The 24724-nt window shown below is 30.3% G+C and overlaps 3 protein-coding genes across 3 annotated transcripts in view; 1 reads left to right on the forward strand and 2 right to left on the reverse strand.

The window, feature by feature from the left end:
• Positions 1-11769, reverse strand: part of LOC132949840 (protein ENL-like) — a 29060-nt gene extending 17291 nt beyond the window's left edge. The window contains exon 1 of the transcript XR_009665146.1: positions 11463-11769. The gene's annotated coding sequence lies outside the window, so the exon portion shown is untranslated. The remainder of the gene's footprint in view (positions 1-11462) is intronic.
• Positions 1-24724, forward strand: part of LOC132949839 (cGMP-dependent protein kinase, isozyme 1-like) — a 61295-nt gene that overhangs the window by 7402 nt on the left and 29169 nt on the right. The window lies entirely within an intron of this gene.
• LOC132951256 (uncharacterized) lies at positions 17174-19464 on the reverse strand. Its single transcript, XM_061023053.1, has 2 exons — positions 19333-19464; positions 17174-18301 (listed from the first exon to the last, which is right to left on the reverse strand). Exons 1-2 carry the CDS (start codon positions 19345-19347, stop codon positions 17201-17203), a joined length of 1116 nt encoding a protein of 371 aa, XP_060879036.1. The 5' UTR covers positions 19348-19464; the 3' UTR covers positions 17174-17200.

Genomic DNA, 24724 nt, shown 5'->3' on the forward strand with positions numbered 1-24724 from the left:
ATATGTATAAGTGTAGAGTGTATAACCACTATAACCCAATTCTAGTCTCTTAGTTTTTATAAGTGTTTTCCAGCCAATAAAATAATTAACTCATCCAAGCTAGCATAATTCTATTCCATACCTATAAATTGATGAGTCATAATTTACTTAATGTTTTTATCATTTATTCTCCAAAACGGTTAAAACTAGTTTAATCATATCATAGAAATTCTATAAATTTAAATAAAAATGCATATCTATAATATATTATCTTATACATTTACGGCGTACGTGCTCCACTAGATACAATTACCTATACAACGAATTCCATCCGTCTTTTTTTCATCCGTTATATATACATAATACAGTGGAAGTGTTTGATCAACGTCCTTTGAGCAAATATTTGAATTTTCCGATAGACGACAGACGACCTAATTTATATCAGGTATATTGTATACCGCAGATCGATCCCGAAATTCTCAAGAGAACATAGTCATGCGTTAGTATAGGTAGGTATAAAGGTATAGCCACAACCGCAACAACCTATATACCACTACAACTTTAAGATTAATTAAATTAAATTGCTTTTAACGAAATTAAATACTAATTGATTCAAATAATGTTGTTTTATAATAAGCACTCGTGCACAATTATAAGGCAAAAAACGACTTTTAACCATAACAACGATTTTGCACACTTGTTATATCTGTCTAAGTATCTAACTATATAAATATGAAATGAACATCTCTGTACAGGCCAAACTCTGGAACTACTTATCAAATCTTTTTGATTTTTTTTTAAACGAAAAAGTATTTCACGGAGAAGGTTTCTATGAAAGAAAATTTTAGGAAAATCCACCGGAAAAGTAGGAAATCTGGATGTCAAAAATACAACAGCGGCGCCATCCATCCAGAAAAAAATAATCTAAATAATAAAATAAAAATTTAGTTTATTGTTGCAGATTAAAAAAACTTCGTTTCAATAATAATAGTGTATAATATATTGGTTGCTATTGGGTAATCGGTCATGTTTGTTGATTTGTATTATTGTCTTTTTTCAATATATATATGTATAAATGAATGTTTGTGGTAGATTAGAAACCTCTGGGAAGCAGATAGGCTAATTTAAAAAGGGTTAAATTTGATTTTTTTTTATTCATCTGATTTTGGTACGGTTGGGTTAGGACAGGATTTTGTATTAATTGATTATATTAATCCACCGTAGGTGGAATTAAGTAAAAACGACAAACTTGGTATAACCTTGCTTTAGTGTTAAATCATACACTTACGTACAAACAGCACGGGGTCCGCAATCTACCGCAGGTATAGTTTGCCTACCTGATAATGTACTGATGCGAATCAGAATTTTTATTCCGGGCAACAGAAAAGTTGAGATACATTTTGAACACCATACACCGAATATTATTAAATAAACAACTGAACAAAGTTTGAGTCATATAGATAATTAGTACATTTAACGGGCAACGAAGTGCATGGGATCAGCTAGTACTATATAAACGTGAAACTACTTTTATACTTATATACTTTGAAACGGCTAACCTCAGAAACTACGGGACCGAATTTCCTGATTATTATTTTGTTGTGATCGTTAGGCATTGTCAGGACGAGGTATTTTTTAAAGAAAATTTTAGGAAAATCCACCGTAAAAGTAGGAAATCTAGACTGCAAAAATACAACAGTGGCGCCATCTGTCATAATGTATATTTGTTTATTGTAAGGTTGCTATTGGTTATGATTGAATAATATAATTTTAGACCTGTATATTATATTATTTGGTCAAAACCATATAATTTGGTAAAAATTTAATTTCCAACGCTAACTTTTCGACCGTTGTCCCGAGAAGGCGTGACTAACACAATATGCACATCATAAACAACGAGTCAATGAAACATTCGTAATTAAGTACGTACTACGCGTTCCTCGCCGAGTCTGAATATATACTGATCGCATCATCACAAGCATGTCTCACTGCTATAATATAATATAATCGAACGTGTCCTGACTGACTGACTGATCAAGCCTAACTAATGATAGCTTGAGGCTTGCAATTGTCCACAGTACTTGTATTTTATATTATATTAAACTTATAAGTCTAAGATATTTTACGGCAAGATATTATAGACGGAAATGGCGAGGTTAGGTATGGTGTATGGCGATACACAAATATTTTACAATCGGGCGAAGCCAGTATAATATATTATAAGCGAATATAGGTATATATATATATTATAATTTATAACATATAATTTCGATTTCGAATATAGGTACATCTCGATTTTAGCGTCTTGGTAGCAAAATGGTATAAGGTATAAAAGATATTTGTCCAAACTAGGTAGGTATGTAATGGGAGATTAAAAATGTTTATAATATGTACAAGTGCAGACAATGCAGGTACAATGTACATAATAATTAATTTATGAATTTAGATCATCTGCTTTAATAGCAGTTATAAAATAATAAAAGTTTTTACCACTTTTTACTATAGCGATTTGTAAGAGTCATAATTGTGAATTTAATTATTTTCAATAATTTAACAAATTAATTTACCGTATAGTCTGTATGTTTACTATTTATATAATCTGGTATGCAGTGTTTGATGCACAATACGTGAAAATGGTTAACGGTTCCTTATTATTTCAAAAAATTAATAGATTTAGTCATTTGTGGTAAGTTAAATTTTATTATTATTTACGGGGTTTTAATTTTATCAACTGTAGGTACATTTCGCTATCCCATTACATCTAGACGAAACGGAGATGTAAGAGGTTACAAACAGCTACTGGATAATATATAGACGAGGCGGGCACTCGAGTGATTTTCTAGTGAAGATTACAATATTATTATACAGTATACACGGCAAAACACGTACATTGGTTTCAACGGCCTAATTCGTTTTAATTAATTAATTAGTTATGTACCTACCTACACGGTGGTTATCACGCGAATCACTATGTAGTATGTATACCGCGAGTAAGTTAAGTTTACGCGCAGAAACTACATTAGACACGGAACTAAATTGTCAGTCATTAAATTGTACTGTCTATTGTAGACTGCTGCAGTGCCTAATCGTTAAGTTAAATTAATTTTAAAATGAAAATGAAAAAAAAATAAGTACGAATAGGTAACCAAAACAAATTGTTGGTGTAACTCAATAAAAAATAACCGTAGATACATGACATTTTATTAAATAATAATTATTAGACAATTTGATAATTTTCCGTAAATATCCATATTTATTCTAACCATCATTTTAATGCAAAAAGGCCGTATTTCATTAAGCGCCGTTTTATTGATGTCTTTATCAAAAACTATTCATAACTTTTTTAGTGCAATAAGGTATTGTTGTCAACAAGTTTACTTAAAAATTAAAAGGCCTCATTTCTTTTTAAGGCTTTATTGTTATCAACTACCTATCAATCTGTTTCAGTACAAAAAGTTTATTTCAATAACAGAAGATGTAATAATAATATAATTACATATAGATAACATTTACGCACCACTCTAAAAAAATAGATACAAAAATACGAATTCAGAGACACCAAAACCTTAAAATTGAAAATGTTCGATATATGGCCCTCTTGCACTGTCGCAGTGACAATGTGAATTATGTACGTTGGCAGATTTACTGAACACAAACGTCAAATTATTTATCTAAGTTTCAAATCTTAGAAATGAATATTAAAAATTCTTAAGAATATTTTAACTATATACCTAGTCATAATTTGCAAATTTTTTTAATTTTGACGAAATTTGACATAATTTTATCTTAAAATTCATATATTATGGAAATTCCGGAAAATGCTAATTTAAATTATGGTGGAATATTTCCATAAATGTATGCAACAGTTAGATAGCCGTCTCCTTTTTATCATTGAAGTCAGCCACCATTTACGAAGTAAGCAATGTTTATAAACAAATATTATCACATTATAATAGTAAGGGAATATAGGTAAGAATATGAATAAATCTAAAATAAATTAAATGTAAACATAACCTGCTTTATAAATGGTGGCCGACTACAATATCGATCACAACTGTAGCACATAAAGACGGCTATCTAGTTGTTGTACACTTGTACCTATATATATATAATATATATCTATGAATATTTCAAGTATCTACGATTAATAATTTTTTAATAATGATAAAAACAACAAAATTGTTTTTTTAAATCCCAGTTATGTTTCTAAGACTAATGTGTAATCTCGTATTTAATGTTCGAATCCATAGGTTCTTAAAATGAAAATTTGATACAATTTTACCACGAAATAATTTGGAAATGTTTGTGATTTTTATAAATTTCTTTAATGACTTATCTTAAACTCATAAAAAAATTGTTACTACGTATTTTTGACTCTTCTAATTTCTGTAAGCACAACTATTATGAGGGAATTTCTAATCAGTACACGTTTTAACGAACAGGCATGTATGGGAAAAAACGGGATTCACCCGTTTATAGATGAGCAAAGTAATGGACCAACATTTGGAAGGATACTATCCTGACATTTTTGTTTCTAGTTTGAAACCAACAACGCAGCGGCAGAGGAACTAGTTTGAGCCTGCCCCTCTGATTCCTTCTAATCTTTCACCCCTGCCCACTCTACTCTGCTCATCAGCTCTTTAAATATAGGTGGGTACTTATAACTAATTAACCACTCATTTGAAAATCGATTTTTACTAATTCAAATTTTTAGAAAAATATTATACTTTATTGATAATGAAATTGAAAAATGTATGCTGTCGATCCAAAAAAATTCAAAACTTAAAAATATAATATGATAACGATAAAAAAATGTTCTTTTTTTTCCTAAAATATTGTATTGAATTAAAAAAAACTAATACGAAGAACGTTACTAAACATTTAAAAAAATGAGTGTTTACCTTTAAAAGTTTAAAATAATCCTTATTAATTATAATAGCTTATATAACTTGTAAGGTAAATTTTTTTGCAATGAACTGACATACGCGGGTGACAGAAAAATTTCACTTAAAAATTAAAGAATGAATTAACTAACCGTCATCTGTTGACTTATCGCTATAGATACAAATTGTTATCTATTTAAATTTACAAGCTTGCATATAAATATTATGTACTTTTTTGCGTCATCATATTTTTTTTATTTTATTGTTTGTTTTCATAATCTAATACTTCCTATTTGTCATCCTAAATACTATATGGTTCATATACGTACTCTCGAAAGATAATAATCTATTGAACAAATAAGTTTAACACTTGCTAAGGTGACCATACAATTAACATAATATACGAAATACAGTAGGTATACAATAGTAGGTATAATATAATACTTTGCAATAATATTCGGACTAGAATAGACAGTACCTATATATTACATAATATAGCGTTTTAAATGAGAACCGTACATACGTATTTTACGATGGTTTGATATCTTTATGATGATGGCTAGAAAAATATTGATGTATACACATTATACGATATACAATATATTATACACCTATATTGGGTATATTTTAGCATAATATTTAATTAACTCGAAATTTTTTTTTTAAACCCATGTCAGCTGATTGCCAAGTTGGCGAAATATCAGTGTAGAACGCATTGATTATTTCTGTATATACTAAAATTAAATAAATATTGGAATATTGATATTTGCATTTACTATTTAATTTTTTTTATAATCTCATATTTGATAGCAGACTGCAATCTAGAACTTATACTATGGTTGGTATCTATTTCTCTATTTTTATGCAGAGAAGTAGGTACAAAAAATCCGATTTTAGACCGTCGTATTTACTTTACAGCAACATTAAGTCCAATTTATTTAGTACACAATTAAATATTATGTAATTTGTATTTTGTGCGTTATCTTTAAAAATGTTGGAAACATAGGATTTATTGTACATTAACACTTTCATAAAAAGCATTCTCGTATAATCCCTAAATAAATCTGTACTTAGAATATACTGAACAAAATGTATATGACAATAATGACGCACAATGTCAGAACTGAAAACACAATTAATCGTTCATTTGGATGAGGGTGGGAGGAATCTACCATGGCATTTTTAAATTTTTTTTTTACAGATTTTATTCTAAAGAAATGTAGTATTATATAATATAATAATATGATAATAAAATAATAATATAATAGAAACATAATTTTCGGACATAAAACTAGGTAGTTTTAATATTTTAAATTAATAATGAGATATGGATAAATGGTAGGCAATAGGATTTTTTTTTAACATTAACTGCGCAATCAATTACAAATCATATTGTTTTTACACATAATCAAAAACCGAAAATAGTATTAATAATGTAAAAAACAAAAGTGTATCCTATCTCCCCGTGAGAATAACGGCTCTGGGTATTGTTATATTCTGTGATATTATATAATACAAAGATAATTTACCAACCTAACTTAGAAGGAAATTAATGTTACAAATGAAATAAATAATTTATTTTATAAAATATGCAATAATTATTTTTGTTGGCAGTTAAACTAAACTTATTAAGAGAACGTCTGTCGTAACTCAGTAACTGCATGTATTGTCGCTATTTTACACAACAGTAACATAACAAGTCTACACACCGTATGCTTACCAAAATGTATTTATAGTTAATATCAGAGAAAATGTAGGTACATATTATTGAATTTGTAGAGGAAAATATAAGTTGTGCTTGAGCGAAGAGTTTTTATTTTATAACGAGTTATAGCTGGTATTTTAATAATTTTAAAACATAAAACTCGTTTTAAAATAAATATATGAAAAAAACTCCGCTAGAGTACAGTTTATATTTTCCTCTATAAATTCGAAAATGTAATAATTTTCTCTAATGTTAACTTTAAATAAATTATAAAAATAAACCAGTACGTATGTTTGGCATTTGTTATGCGCGAATATTAGCGTGTCTTTCAAGCTGTTCGATTAAAACGGCATTATAACTTGAACGTTACATATTTTTAATGTGGTCGTTTTAATAAAAAAAAAAAACTTTAATGTGATGTCTTATATTAATTAGCAAACGTTAAATATGAAGTGAAACGCATCAAAATTAAAAACCGTCACTAATATGCGAGCTGCTGCAGTACATAAAAAAAAACTCGCGTATTAGGCATAGTTCCAAATGAAACTGTTTGTTTTAAACATTGTTATCCGTACAAATAATAAAACAGAGTATTCTGTTATCGAATTGACATTTCAAAATATACTGTTTTGCGATCAGTTCAGTGCGCTAACACATTTATAGTCTAAAATAAAGAGGTCCTCGTGGTTCGTACTTGTCTATTTTATATTCTAGAAGAAACTCGCACTCCAAATGATGGTGGTGATTGAGGTGATGGCAGCGGTGGATGTGGTGTAATTGAGGGGAATGGGTGCACTTGTCCCCTGACATTTATGCGCTGGGCAAAGGTATCATTTTGCCCCTCTCCCCCCACTGATATGCTGACCTTTTTTATTAATGAACTCTATACCTACTTTTTGTTTATAAACCATAAAATGTGTCTTAAGACTCGTGTAAAAGCCAACAATTAGGTATACAAAGAATAAAAATGTATTTAAACGAATATGGGGGAGGGAGGGTTAAGATTTTGATTTTGGTTAATAAATTATTTTATCCCTCTTTTTTTCTCAGTTACGCCACCATGTGGTGATGAATTCACGTTGACGTAATATACGTATTCATTGCGATAATAATTAGGCACACTTAGAATAAAATAAAATATAATATGATTAATATGGAGACACGTATAGGATTATCATATTATATTATATCAATGGGTATAGGTAAAAATACATATCGGCGAATGACATTATTTACTATCCGAGTCGGTGGGCAGGGGCTCCTATATACAATCTAAATCATTGGATATATTAATATATATTGTGCTTAACACAGTGTCGTACTTAAAAAAAAAACTTGACCGTCTGAATGACTTAATATAATGTGTTTCCAATAAGGTAGCGATTTCGTATTTCTTTATTTAAATATATTTTACTATGTTTTGGCAATCTCTTTTTTCTCTTTTAAATGTTGCAGTGTTATTAGTTTATTGCCAATAAAAAAAAAAAATGTTATTTAAATATTTAATAATATTCATCCATAAACATTAATAGTAATAACTAATAATAAAAAGTTTACCCCATAAACGATCGAAATAAGAAAAAAATTATAATATTTTTATTTTTTACGAACATTTTGTACGCGTATTTGTAATGAGTAAAAAAATAAATGTAAAAACATATTAACTAAATTAATTTTTTAACAACTCTGGATTTACTTTGAGTACCTACTAAAAATACGCAATAAACGGTTAATGTAAGGTGAGGTAGGTACCGAGGTTAATATAAGTTGGATGAAAGTTGAATTTTTGCGCAGCGGCCGTCTGCAATATAATTTATTATACAATAATGCGCAAAAGTCAAGCATCCGATTTTTTTTTTTTTTTTTTGATCCATCAATATAGTCGGTGTATTAAACTTATATAATATTAATATAGTAAACATTTAGACATATTTTATGGTTTTCGTATCGAAGGGAGCCAGTGGTGCAGCTGTAGGCCTGTAGCTTACGTTTTTTTCAATTTCAATTCATATAATATTATCATTACAGCCGGCATTAAGTATTATTATAGTTCCATGAATGAATAATTAATTAATCATCTTGGTTTAATGTGATGTATGATACATTTTTTGTTGTTTTAATTCGTTAACGACGAGACGTATAATACATTACATATTATATACCTATAATATTATAGCTATATACATTGTCTCGAATAAATTAGAACTCAAACCGTCTCTCCGGCTGGCGGCGCACAAATCGTTTTCGCATTACGTGCGGATGAGGAGCGTTCCGAACATCCGTCGTGACAGTAATAATATATTATTAATATATATAATAATATAATAATATTATCGTTAAACGAAAACCGACACTTGTGCATCGGCGCGGTGCGGACGGGTAACTCGAGACCGCGATTGTCGTCACTCGTCCGCGGTCAGAATCAGCTCGAATAAGCTCGATGGCGAATACTCTAGGTGTATACAACAAATATTATACAGAGCGATTCTCACGGGCATGTTCATCCGCGTTTTATTTAATATCCATTATTCTTATTATAATATGCATTTATTAAAATTCTCATTTTTGGAATTATTAAGGACGTCTGCAAACCGTATAATATTATTATTTTCAAACACTTAGATTTATTATGCCGTTTATAAGGAGAGGCGAAATACAGACTTATTTTATTCAAATGCGAAAATATCCCTTTTAAGTATAGTATATTATTATCTTTAGTAGTGTATAAAGTTTAATAATTATTCAGAAACTACTTTTTCTAAATTTTCAAAAAAGTCATCCAACAATCAATTTACTATTAAAAATGTTATCATTCAGAAAAAAAATTGTTCAAAAAGGAAAATTGATCTTTAAATGCTATTCAAAATCTAAACATATGAAAATATGATCTTTAACCTGTATATATGGGCATTTAAAAATTTCAAAAATCAGAATTTGAATGACTGTTATAATTAATGGATATAAAATAAGTGCAATCGTGCTCGCGTATCGCACTGTATAATACTGCAGTTTGGGTATATAATACGAAATACCACTATAGAACAATAATATTTATAAATGTGCGCGCGTTGCGGTTGCTCTCGACATCATATCTCACTCGAAGTGATGGTATTTCTTAGGCCCGAGCCGAACTCAACGAGTGAGATGCGCTACAGAAGGCGTTTTTCTATTTTGAGTATACCGGCGATAGACGTCCAGGCAGCGTAGAACCCTTCGATTATTGGCAACCGGCTCGAGAGAAAAAAAGAACCAACGGTGCCAGGAATTTAATAAGTAACGCGCGAAGGGTTTTGGAAAATTTTCCAAACAATGTGTGACGACAAAAAAAAATACGCTCATAATTTCTACGAGTGTCAAACAGTGCGATATTGCGTCTGAGATTTTGAATACGTTTTAATATAATACGCACCGTTGTACGATGTCCAATGTTATTCTTTAATAATAAAATGCTATTTTCAACTGCACAATTACGCTAAAAAACATTAATTTATTGCCCTCAAGGTAGGTAAACTGTTTTTGTGAAAATGGTCAACGCTTATTTTTCTCAAAATATCGTTATAGTATACTTCTCCTACAACCAACACACATTACATATTATATAATAGGTACGCATATTATCACGAGCTGAAGAAATGTATTGGTTTTTATATATAAATGTATTCAAAATAACAGCAGGATTTCAAACAAAGAAAATTTCCAATTTCCAAATCATATGAGATCAAATTTAATGTAATATTTTGTTAATGGATTGTCTGATCTGGACATTATTATTATTTATTCCCTATATAATAATATAAATAGTTTTCCTCTGGTTAATATTATTTTTATCCCGATAAAATTTAAATGAGTTTATTTAAAAAATGTTCGACAAATTATTTCTCATCATAATTATTTAAACCAATAACCTACGCATCCAACTATTCACGTAATTACTTAAAAACGTTTAATTTAACGAATTGTATAAATTATAATAGATAACGGTAAACATAATACGGTGTACACTGTACACTGTTGTCAACTTAATTTCGCAGAATTATTTAGAAATTATGTATTTATTATATATGCCGATAGTTTATCGCATGTGTTAAGTACAATTTTATTTTTACTAAAATATATTTTTATCATAAATTGTTTTAGTGTTTAATAATTGTAACAAATTAAAAATATCTGTCGACAAAAAAAAGGTCGAAAGAACCGAATACCACCACACACATTTTAAAGTTTTAAAACAAAACCTAATTGTATAACCTAATAAAAAAAAAAAAAAATTGTAGGTAATGGCTGATGTTAATTAAGAACAATAAAAAAAAAAAATATATATATATGCCAAATGCGGTTCTTGAAAAATACACTAAATAATATATTGTGTAGGTACTTAACACAATAATAACGCACGTGCGCTTAACTTCGATATTATCCATAAATTATATCCGGAGTCACGGTCCAACCGGATTAAATACATCTACCCATGTACAGTAATATTAATATATTGAATTGATATTGCATATAAAACGTTATGTTAAATTAAAAAATATGTCGAAATATCCGTTTAGCCGACTCTGTCATATATATTTCCAGGTTGTCATTCAAATAGATATTAACGATTTTTTGTTTTTTATGAAAATAGCAAAACATATAACAATAGCGTATATTTTTAAATTGTTTTTTTCGTTGATATGATTTGTTTGCCGAAAAACTATATAATTTACTAGTAAGCACATATTTTCGTTAGCAACAAAAAGCAGCAATAATTTGCGGTCGTTTCCAAAATCTATCGCAAACACAGTATACACACACAGGCACAATATAATACTATACATAAAATATACGCGTGTACATATATGCATAATATATCTATATATATTGTATATTATACATATAGCTGGTATACTTACGAGCGCACAGAGAGCACAACAGTATTATAATAAATATATATTATTTAGGATAAGCGCGTGTTGCCCGGTTCAGCGACCATATGACTTGTGCGATTCGAGCCGGTCCTGACTAAACGTTCGGCCGTCGCGTCGATTCGCGCTACAAAACCAACACGAAAAAAAATTTGAAGAAAAAACCGAACTTATTTAGATCGTCGTGTCCGGTGGTGGGGGATGGAGGGACGCAGGCGGCAAACGGGCGTCGGGCCAAGATCGCTCGGCGGGCTGACCTGCTAAGAGAGAGCTTTATTTCCGTCGCATGACTCCGCCGCCGCCGACTGTCCATTGTTTGGGAAACTCGTAAACGCAATAATAATAATATAACATATAGTATAATTTTACATTTTTCTTTTTTTTTTTTAGTATTGCCAAACAAATTCCGCCGCCGAATCGCGCACGTTTTTATTGACGTCCGTCAACGTGTGAGCGGCGGGCGTGTTCGCGCCAACGTGTATATTTAAAGTTTTTTTTAAGCCCTCGCGACGCAGCTGGAAATCTCGGTTGTACGGCCGACGATGGTTCCCTCATCGCTAAACAATCATTTTATCGTTTATTCTCATGCACATATTAATATGATTTGTAGTTTAATTACCGCACGGTTATTATTTTTTTTTTATAGTTTTCACTATTTTTATGGTGTAATCGTTTTTCAAGTTTTTGTTTTACTCCTTGTGCCAACATACGTGTCTCGTTAAATATTCCGTAGCAAAATATATTATTATGTCTGCAATACGTAAAAGTCGAATAAACGAACCGATGTAATTATTATTGATTATAACTTTATAACCATTTAAACAATATGCTAGGCGGTATAACTACCAAGTTAAAAAGTTAATGGTTCAATTCATAAGTTAATTTTTCGATGACTTATAAGGGTATAAGTCATAACATAACTAGCTACTTGAGAGGACGTCGTACCCGCATATTATGTTGTATCCGTCCTTAGTAACGCATAGTATACCAAAATGGCAAAATGTACGTCCAGCAGTTACAATTTCGTTTCATAGCTTCATTTCAATATAGAATTACCTTGTTGTATAACATGCGAGTTTTGTCGAAAAATCGACACTATTTATATAAAGACATCGTAGGCCGAAGTGGCGAAGTGACATATTTGAACAAATTATATATTCTATATTTCTATAGGTGGTACTGACCGATTTTTGCTGGTCCTGAAAAATTTTACATACTATTATTATTATGCTTTTTTTTTCATCGATTATGATGACGTGGCTTACCAGCTTGCTACAGTGGCGTCTTTCAGTTTTTAATAGAGGGGGGCAAAAGTTTGACCTGCCCAAATGGGTAACTTAAAAACCCCTCGCAAGCACATTTTGATATATTATGGTCCATTTTCTTCATAAAACATACACATACATACTACATAGTATACCAACTTTTATGCACGTCACTGCATTCGTCTAAATATAATAAATGTATTCAAACTACACAATATAATATTTTCCTATACGTATAGGCATATTTTTGCGCTCATAAAATACTATCAAAAATATAGGCAAAGCACCGGCCCATCAGGCATATATTAAAATCAGACAGGGGCAAATTCCCACCTTGCCACCGCTCCCAAATGACAACATTGGGTTCCTGATGTTTTAATGTATTCTGAAATACCGACAACGGAGCATCTTGGTGACCACGGTACCTAAAAAATACTTTCAAAGAGTAAAATGTACAGGAATAAACCAACTAGGTAGGTATTGGAAAAAACGATCACCAGAATTTATAAAAAAAAATGTACACGGAATAAAAAAAAAAAATTGATATCTGTATATCCATGTATGCATTGTTTAAAGTAATATTACCATTTTTTATTACCCACTTATACTATTCTGGAACATGTCAGAAAACTGAATTTTCAACATTTACCTTCGTGTTATTTCAAAATATCATTCAAATCCAATAATGTCGACGTGTACCTACTTTATTTGGTTTTTATTGTTATCATTGCCGAAAATAGAAAAATACATACACAATTGTCGTACTTCATCAAACATACTAATCGTAGCTACGATAGTTATGGGTAGACATTTCATATTTAAGAAAAGCACCTTCATATTTAAATAAATTGTAATAATTTTCGTATACATTATACATGCATATTATATAATAAATGGAATAGTGAATTTTTGAATCAAATGTATACATTTGCCTATTGTAAAAAGCTGGATACCTAGCTGTATCGTGTTACATTTTAAAATATTTATGTTATATTTCGAAGAAAATGAATGGTTCAGAAAAAAAATGTTTATCTAACAGTTTATATCTATATTGAATGGAATGGTAAAAAATAGGTCATTTACATAACATAGTTTAGGTAGGTACTTTATTTGGTCGTGCTAAGGCTAAGCATATAATAATATGATAATACGAGTTCCACGATAATAATATGAATTTCAACCGTAATTTAACGTAATAGATACACTACCTATACCTACTTACCACGACACACTATAATAGTTTGATGTTTGGTTTGTATTTTTGTCCTTTGATATCGGTGTGGAGACATAGAGCAGTGGTTTCCAAACTGTGCACTGCTGTGCCCAAAGGCCAAAGGGCACTACGAGCAAAATTGGCACTTTCCAAGGGGCCCTTTCTCCTAAGAAATTATTTAAAATTTATTGTAATAATTGTTTGGTGTTCTATTACTTTCAAATTGAATCTTATAAAAATGTGTGTTACGATTTTCGGCTAACACTGCAACTACGTACAACCAAATACCGCAACAGTTAAATAAAATTATAAATATTGATTATCAACGAGAATAATAAAATTAGGTTTCATTTAATATTTATGTTTTTCGTGCGTTCACACCATGGTTAGGTTACTTAACCTAACCTAACCTGCAGAGCACTATGGCTGAATTTGCTTCAAAACAAGGCACCTCCGGAAAAAATAATTGGGAACTGTTGGGCACTGGTTATACACCATACTATACGTTTGAGGTACTTACGACACAAAAGTAATTATTATAAATTGTATTTTTATATAATAATCATTGTTTGTACACTACCTACTAATATATTATGTAAATCGATCATAAAATACGATATGATTTACGAATTTGCGATCGTTGATTTGTTCTATGCCGTTACTTTGTTTATTTGGATTTCTGGTCATGTTTAATGTCTGGCTTTGTTTTGATTGGTTGCTTCGAAACCTGGCCAGCTCTCTCAAAAAATGTTTAAATAAACTAAAAAAAAAAATTAATTAAAATGTCATTTTGAATTTATCAAGAAATAAATTACGAGATTTCGGTCAATTAGGTATGCCTGTAAGAAATATTATCAGTGTTCAAAATTAAAATAATTGTACATCATATTATACACTTATTATTTTATTTGTTTTAACGCTCGGCTGGTAAATTAAAAAAAAATATTTACACACATAAATATAATGATGTGTTTTTTTCATAAAATAATAATATTATTATGCGTTAGTTTTTGGCTAATGTGCGTCTTGCGAATCGAGGATAAATAAAATTGAATGAGTAATAGCTAAGAAACGTTATGAGATATCAGTCATTTTTAGAAGCCAACGTGGTATAGATTTGTGAGGAGTTGTCATGTATAATCTTAAACTAAAATCCGTTTCTAACAGATAATGCGTCTGATGTGCCAAAAATGTGTGACGAAAAATAAAATATAACTTTATAGTTTGGACACACTAAACGACTAAACAAAATATTGCACTTCATAACACTACATTTTTTAAGACCCAAATAGCCAAATAACAAAAAATATTTTTTCGTGAGTATAATTTTATACTCGTATTATACAGAGTGATTCGCCAAACACGATCATCCCCCCCCCCCTTTTTCCTCCAATAATGCAATTCTTCATAATATGATTTTAGGATTTTTAAATATACTTATTTAAGACCATATTTTCAAATGCTTAAGATTTTGAGTAGGTACTATATAAGAAGTGTCCTGTACTCATATGGTGATACAAACTTCTGCTTTTTAAAACTTTTTTTTACTGTAAATTATTTAGTGGATAATTTTTCTGAAAATGTTTAAGTATTATAATAAAAATGTTAACGAGTAGTCTTGCAGTTATTAAAATGTTATAACAGTCTTTAAATGGCATTACAAAAGTATAAAGTATATTATCATTATGTAATATTGGATCCAGTATTTAATATTTATTATACTTGGACCATGTTTACATGTTAATATCTCATGTTGATTGTTGATAGATTAGTCAACTAAGAAATCACTAAAATTTTCATATCACCATCTTCTTAGCCCATTACCATAGACCTATTAGTCAACAAAGATAAGTAACTCAAAAGCAACTTATTCGAATTTTGATTTTGATAAGTCAACGTTTTTTTTAAAAAAAAGTTATCCGCTTTCTCCTCTAAAAAATTTGAAATTAGATCTTTAGGTATATTTAAATATTCCAAAAATCATATTTTTATTAACTGTATTATTGAATAAGAAAAAGAGGGTGAGCATATTTGGTGATTGCCTAGTGTACATGTAGAAATTGAATCGTGGCTGAACAGTTTTAAAATTGTAATCTTGTGGTGACTAATTATTACGAATCATACATAAAATGAAAAATTCACTTTAAACTGTCTTGATATTTTTTACTGCAGAAATGAATTAATCAACCACAGAATAAGCGATTAAAATTTTCCAAAGACTAGTTGTTGAACGACACACGCCTTCGTTCGAGTTAAATATAATTGTGAAATTTTCTTGGTCTAAACTATTACATAAATATATACTATTTTGGTTTAAAATTCTATGTTTGGTTTTTTTATGTATTAATACCTATAATGGTGTAACTAACAGACATTATAAAAATATATAATCAGGGACGCGATCTAGTAATTTATCTATATGTATAAAAATTGAGCGTGAACAATTTACGTTACCTCATCAATCGAGAATGGGTGGTTTGATTTGGTTCAAATTTTTATTAAGATATTCGTAATTGCCAGGAGAAGATTTTTACAAAAGACAATTTTAGGAAAATCGACCGGAAAAGTAGGAAATCTGGATGTAAAAATACAACAGTGTGTTATATTATATTGGTTGCCATTGGTTAATCGGGCATGTTTGTTGATTTGTATTATTATTTAAGGTTATTCTAGGTGGAATACGACAAACTTGGTATAAATTTGATACTTTAGAGTTAAATCATACACTTACGTACAAACTGCAACCAGCTGCGACCAGCAGAATTATTAATAACTGCATATTTTTTAAATTATACTGATCTCACTGACGATCATTAACATGTTAAGTATTCCGTGGTATTGTTACTGACAAATGACAGTTGTATACATCGCTCTTTCAATTATTTATTCTAAATTTCTACTATAGCCATTATATTATTTTATCCAAAATCTTAAAATAATCCTTTTTTGAAAGATGTACGTTTTACGAACGTCTCGTAAATCGTAACGTGTACAGCGGAACAAGCTTTACTCAATAAAACTTTTTCAATGATGTTTTGTTGATTTCTAATATGTTTGTGTGATCGCACCAGGGACGGTGGCAGTGATTCACCAAACAACTCCCTTAAATTAACATTTTTTGTTCAATATTAAAAATTATGTTTGTTCAGTTGTAAATTACATTTAATTATTTATTTAATTTTTTTAATGACATAATATAATAATTGGTGATGGTTGGATTCTATACGTTTTAAAAACCGACGGAAAGTCTATTTGTCACACGGTTCGTCGGCGGCTACCGATATGGATGAGTATTTGGGTGCGGCCGAATAGTATTGAGGTGCGATGGATGCAGCAGACGAGTAGTATTGAGGTGCGATAGATGCAACAGACGAGTAGTATTGAGGTGCGTAGGATGCAGCAGAAGAGTAGTATTGAGGTGCGTAGGATGCAGCAGAAGAGTAGTATTGAGGTGCGTAGGATGCAGCGGACGAGTAGTATTGAGGCGCGTATGATGCAGCAGACGAGTAGTATTTAGATGCAGTGGCTGCAGCAGACGAGTAGTATTGGGGTGCGATGGATGCAGCAGCTGAGTAGTACTGGGGAGCAGTTAAAAATTTGGATGCGCTTGAATAGTATTGAGGTGCTGTGTACGAGTTGAGGTATGAAGAAGCGTATGTCTGCGGGGCGTACGAGTACGACGAGGACACGGATGGCAGTGGCAAGATTCGGGTGGACAACGGCCTGGCGATCGGAGCTGCAGAATTATGTACAACAATCTTGGACTCGACGTGCGGGGCGGCGGTGGCTAAGGCGTATTGGGTGCGGACGGCGGGCAAAGCTTCCAATCCCGAGCTGATGATCGTAGGTACAATGTTCGCGGTTTTGGTTATCGTCTTCAAAGCTATCGGAGCCGGGGAAGCGTTTTCCAAACTGGCCTGCCACGCGGTCGAGTCATAAGTTGCGAGCGCGGGACGGAAAGCGCTCAACAGTGGGCTAGCCATGATTTTGGACTCCAACTTCAATGGAGCGGCCTCGATGATGCGGGCGGGTTCAATATCAATCGCGGTGCGCAGGATCGGTGCCGGGGTGGATACGGAGACGAACTCGGAGGCCGTGGAAATGATTGGTGACGGCGTCATGGACATGATGCGAGCGGGTTCGATATCGACCGCGGTGCGCATGAGCGGCGCTGGAGTGGAACCGGTGACCAGGTAACCGGACGTCAGCGGGTCGCAATCTTTGACTAAACCTAGTGCAGGTGCGTCAAGCTCGACGGTGCCCAGGTCGTTAGCGTTGTATCCAAACTTGTACGACGCCAGATCGGCCGATGCCAACATAGCGCAACTCGCCGCCAACACCAAACATACCTAAAACACATACGAACAATACGTCAAAGATCGATTTGGAAAAAATGATTTAAGAAGATGTCAGCGCACTATTTGTATTCTCTCTTTGGCCCACGTGCAACACAGACAAAATGCATTAACGCAGAATCACTTTTTCTATGTTTTTAAGTAATCTTAGGATAAAATCACCCTTTACAAAAAATATAGAGAATAATATTTTTGAGGGAATGACATATCGATTTTATATTTTATTGTTATTCGACTTTGTATTCAACTTTCAAAATAAAAAAATACATTTTGTAAATTTAAATTATGTTTAAATTGTTTTGAGACAATATTTAGACAAATCGATATGTCATTTCCTCAAAAATATTATTCTCTATCTATTTTGTAATGAGTAATTTTACTCTAAGATTGGGTACTTAAAAGTATAGAAAAAATGATTCTGCGTAAATGCGTTTTGTCTATGTTGTGCGTGGACCAGAGAGATAAAACAAATAATGCGTTGATATCCTCTTAAAGCATAGTAAAGGGACGTAAAAACGTAGCATCTACTAGAAAATGACGTCCCGAAGATTTAATAATTAGGTACTTATATGATAATATTATAAAAATTCAATTATTACGCTGAAATATAAAACCAGTGGACCATTGGTATTTATGAACGGGCTAGAGAAAGACTAGAGAAGGGCCAAAGTCCAATACCAGATAACATAAATTTCCTCCCTTCAATATATTATCATAATATAATATTATGAACATTTCATGGTTTAAATAAAGGCCATAACAGGTTTAATATTCTTTTTTTTTGAAACATCTAAAAAATGCATTAAAGGATATTGTAAAAAAAACTAACATAATTTGAATATTTTAATACTTAAAGAGATAACAGTTGATGAACGTTTTCATATTTATATTGAAATTTGAAATTTAAATTTGAGGCTTATTATATGTTTTTTTGTTTTATGTATCATAATATACGATCACAATGACGACGTTAATTTAAAGTGGCTTATAAATATTTATAATTGTCATGAACAATAATCACTTACTTGGATGGAATTCATAGCTGATATCTTCGCTGGTCGTCGTGTCGTTTAAAGGTGTATAAGATATATTATTTTAGGAATAATATAATTTTTGCTGTTGGAGTATTACTATTTGGTTGGAGTGCTGCGAGAGACTAAACTCAGACTATGCTCGTGGAGACAATAGCTGCCGTTTATATACCCATCGCTGAAGAACCCCCAAATGTGGATTTTTTACAGGAGTCTTTGAAAATACAAACACGACCTTGTTACTTTCTTTCAATCGACGACGCCTAATAACGTGAAACTGCAACAACACCTGGACATCGGTTGCATAATGACCAAAAGCGGTTAGTGTTCAGCGTCGTCTTAATTACTGTTCAGGCCTTAGGGATGCACAAAACATCGATAATTATTCTTAAACGCCTTTAAACGCTTTATCAAACGTACACTGTTATGCTATTATAATATTATATTTTGGAAAACATATCAGCCGAAATTCATGGGAACTTATTTTGATAGTAAGTGTTCGGTAGAGAAATAAAATATTTCGTTTCAGTAATAGATAGTACCTAGTCCAAATCTCCGACGTAAAAAGTGTCTAATATTATACAAGAACAAATTCGATTTATGATTTTATGAACCACAATTATTGGAATGAATTATTACTAACACAATAATTAATCTATAATTATCTATAATATAATATAATGTACATGATTAATAAACTAGTAAGAAGAAACACATTTCGACTGCGTGCTATATTCAGGATTGCTACAAAATATCATGCATGTAAAATAAAAGTAAATATAATCAATAATCGGTGTAATAATATTATTATGCTGAACAAATTCAGTAGGTAATTACTAGTATTGGACGAGTATTGGTTTTTTAATTTCGAGTCAAGTCGAGTTCCAAATATTTCGAGTCGAGTCAAGTTCAGAATACGAGTACTCGACCAATGCCTAGTATTCGAAAAAAAGGTCGAGTATTTTAAATTGAACTCGAAATAGATTTTCCAAACATTTTTAATTTTCTTTCATACAAACCTTGCCCTGACAATTACTAACGTGAACAAAATTTAAACTATCAAATATCACCTACCTGGTATTCTTATCGGAAATATTTGTGTTCTTTCAGTTATTTTTAGTTTTAACATTTATTTTTCAATAAAATAATATAAATAGCCTTGAATTGAGTACTCGATACATTCATTAAATTAATAAAAAATTTAAACAAACGATTGCCGCTGTTGATCTTTGTTTAATACGAAACATGGTAATCAAAACGTAAAAACACATAAATAATAAAGATAAATAAATTAAATGCTAATAACGTATAATATACGTATATGCCTACTCACAAGTTATAAATCACAATACAGTCAAATAAATATCATTAAATATTATTTTAGCAAAAGTATTTTCTTAAAATCACGATAGAACGGGTTGATACAAAAATCAAAAAAAGGTTGAATGTGTAAGACTGTAGTATTTATAAATGTATGTACCTTATCCATTCGTATTTAGATCTATGGGTTGAATCTTTTTATTGTTTTTCGATCCGAAAATAAAATAAGAACTTCATTACACATATTTAACATTTTCGTGAAATGGACACATCTTAACTACCTACATGTAACTAATAGTTAATATATTCAATTTTGTAACATTTATAACATTTGAACGTCCAAATTTTGGGGTACAGTTGTATTATTCAATTATTCACAAAATCTTAAAAATTCTAAAAATATAAAACAGAAAAAAGTTGTTTAACACATCTGTGTTACACATTTTAATTTTAAAACATTAGCATACGTATACTCGTAGGATTGTTTAGGATTAAAAAAACGAATATTTATAATCTGTATAAGAAAATACAATAAGTAATATGATATGTATATACAAAAAATGTACAAGGCTTGCCGGCTTGATTGAAGGGGGAAAAAAGTTAGAACAATTATTTTTTATAGTGTGCAATTGTTATAGTATGTACCTATAGGTAATAAATTATTGAAGGGCAATATTTAGAAACTATTTCTATAAATCTCGACTTTCAAAATTACTAGAAACTTGTAGAACCATTCTAAAAAGGTAATAAAAAATTAGTTTATGACATAATTTATAATTTAAATGAATGAATTGTATGATAATTGACAACGTCCTATTTCATAAATAATATAATGCATTTTTAAGTGATTAGTAGATATAGGTCATTTTGCATTCTATATATTCTATCATAACGTATTATTTCTAGGAATTGTTGATTTCGAACTTTTATATTGAGTTATAAATTCATTGTACCTCAACATCACCAAAATTTTCAGTTTTCTCGTGATAATATCATATTATTATATTATAGAGTCAACGATAATTATATCAAACACCTAAAATTACCCAATAATATTAATGTAATAATAAAATAACCATATTTTACTATTTTTTTTTTTCATACTTTAGTACAACCACCATGATAGTTTGTTGTATTTATTTACTTGAGTTACTTACTCTTATACATTTATGTTCACGTTTAATAATTGATATATCAAATACAAATTAATAGAATGTTCTATCATAAAAAGTAACTAAAACCAAATTAAAACAATATCTCGATATCTTATCTTTAATATTTCATGTGCTCTCAACCCATAACAAATATGGCATAATATTAATAATAAATAGCCCAATCACTCTAAGGTATAATAACACACATATTATGAATAATATTGATTTGTTTTATAATAATATTAACCTCTTAAAACATCATGTATATTGTATATATTATTGAATCAATTGTTTATATCATTGCATTTATGACTAAAACTATAGCCCTTCTCTGCCTTTGGGCCATGGAAATTATAATAAATAAATAAATATTATACAAATATATAAGAAAAATACATCGTCGTAGTATTATACACGATAAGTCATAACTCCGGACTTGTAAGAGCAAGTAAAAAAAGTTTTTGAATCGAAGTTTGAATAATTAACATCACAATAAGAGTATGTGTTAATTAAAACAAATAACACTTTTGGTGCAATTTACTAGACCATAATGAAAATAATGTTATCAAATGTACCTATAGTGGTAAAAAAATTAATAATTATTCAAATTAATTCACTCGATTAATTTTGATGGATTAATTTAATACCAAATGGCAAATATTATAAAAAATCTTGATAATAAGCCATTTCAAGACAACTCGAAATAGTATATACTCTTTGTGATCGCTTTGATTTCGTTTGCTATATTTATACTATAGGACAATGCGCGTTTTGGCGTGATATAGAAATAGATCCAACTATTCAAGTCGTACCGAACAACGTTTTGTAATAATATTTGGATTTAGTGCGTTTTACAGCATTTTATTTTTAATATATTTTATTTTTTTTAGATTTACCATGGAAAATTCAAGGTTTCGTTGTAATTTGCAAATAATTTGTTTTTTATGTCCCTAACGTCTCGTATGAAAATAGTACGTTGTGTAACAATAATTATTATTACTCATCTAAAAAAACACCATTTACGAGAACGTCTCACACACATGTGTTGTCTTACACACGTACGACATGGACAAAACGCGTTTACGCAGTCTGAGTAGAACTCGCTCAATTTTGGTTCTAGAGTAAAAATACCTATTGAAAATTGAACTGTGACAATATTTTTGAGGGCAAGTCGTTTTTTCCAATATACCAAATACAAATGTTCATAAATCGTTTAGTAATAGAAAAAATTTCAACATTTTTAAAATACCATTAACTTTTCAAAAATTACATTTTAAAAAAAACACAACATGAAACTGTATTATAATTTATTGATTACATATTTTATGTATCTAATTATTAATATTAGTGATGAGTGGATCTGGCATTGTGTTATTGATGTTTTTTTTTCTAACAAGAAATTATTTGTTGTCTTGGTGTTGTTTAACTTAAAAACCTTCTAACTGCCCTAATAAGTACCTGTTTATTATATTTATGTTTTGACTATTAAATTACCATTAGGCATAATTATTATACCTATCTACTTAATATGATAATTATTGTGAATTATGTAAAAAGGAAGACAGTAGTATTTAAATTTAATTTTAAGCAGGCCATTACTGAACAGATTTAGGAACTGTTATTATTGTAAAATGTAAAACACACTATACATCGCGTGGCTAAAAGGCTATTTTTCAAATTTATTTTATGTTAAACGTCGTTTCTTGTTAAAGCGTACACTTTAAGAGCCATTTCAATTCTATACAATATTGTTTATTTAAAAAATTAAAACAACATTTTAGCGACGCTGTAAAATACGAAAATATTAACCTCTTTTTAGCTAAAAATATATTTTCCCAAGCCTATGAAATCACAACAATTATATTTAAAAAAATTAATTACCCGCATGTAATCCTTTAGCGTAATATGATGTTTTTAACGGATAACGTGAAATTATCAATATATACGTCATAGTTTAGCGACGTGATTATGTGCCCAATTATTATTTTAATTATAATATTATACACCATCATTGAGAATAGATAGTAATAGTGCAACAGGCAACAGCCATATTATAATATTATTAAAATTCAAAACTGTGCATATAGGTAGATTGCAAAATTTAACAACTTCATAAATAAAGCTACTGCCGCCAGTGCCTATATTATACTGTTATTATAATATTATTAATGTATTTTTGGTTAATATTGTCAATTTCGTAAGTTTGCGACGGGTATAGTAGGTCAGACTAAAAATGTAATTTATTCGTGTGTATTATTATTTTATATACCTACGTTTGTCGTATTAATAATATCAAATATAATACGTGAATTACTTTTTACCATATCTTGTGTAAAAATGCAAACATTTAGTAGGTGCTCCCCCCCCCCCCACACACACACACAACCCTTTTCACGGGATTTTACCATTTTCCATTTTCGATACAGACGTTCATTTATTTACTCCTCAATTTACGAGGCACACTCTGACAGAGAAATAGAGTACACCAATAAAAAAAAATGAACAAAGTTTCAGAGCTGCCCGTCCCATATAAATAAGGGATTTTTCATGATGATTTTTTTTCTGTAGTCCGACCGGACAAGCGCAACGATACGTCACCGGTGTAGCGTGTAACTCGTAAAATTGTTCATCGTGGTATAAATTATTATAATATGGTAAAAAACTACGTGACGTAGATTTTAATTTTGGTCGCCCGGCAGCAATTAGGTGTTTTGAATTTTGTTCATTATATATAATATTGACACTGAAATAGAACTTCAATTTCCGGACGAACTACGGTTAGACTCGGACTCGCCCTGAATATTTTATTTAAAATCAGCGCGCATAATAATATAATAACGTAGTAATTGTAATATAATAATGAAATTTTGACTACGCCACTTCGACCAATAAATTATTATAATATATGTTTA

This window comes from Metopolophium dirhodum, chromosome 8 (genome assembly GCF_019925205.1).
Source record: "Metopolophium dirhodum isolate CAU chromosome 8, ASM1992520v1, whole genome shotgun sequence".
NCBI classification, from domain to species: domain Eukaryota; kingdom Metazoa; phylum Arthropoda; class Insecta; order Hemiptera; family Aphididae; genus Metopolophium; species Metopolophium dirhodum.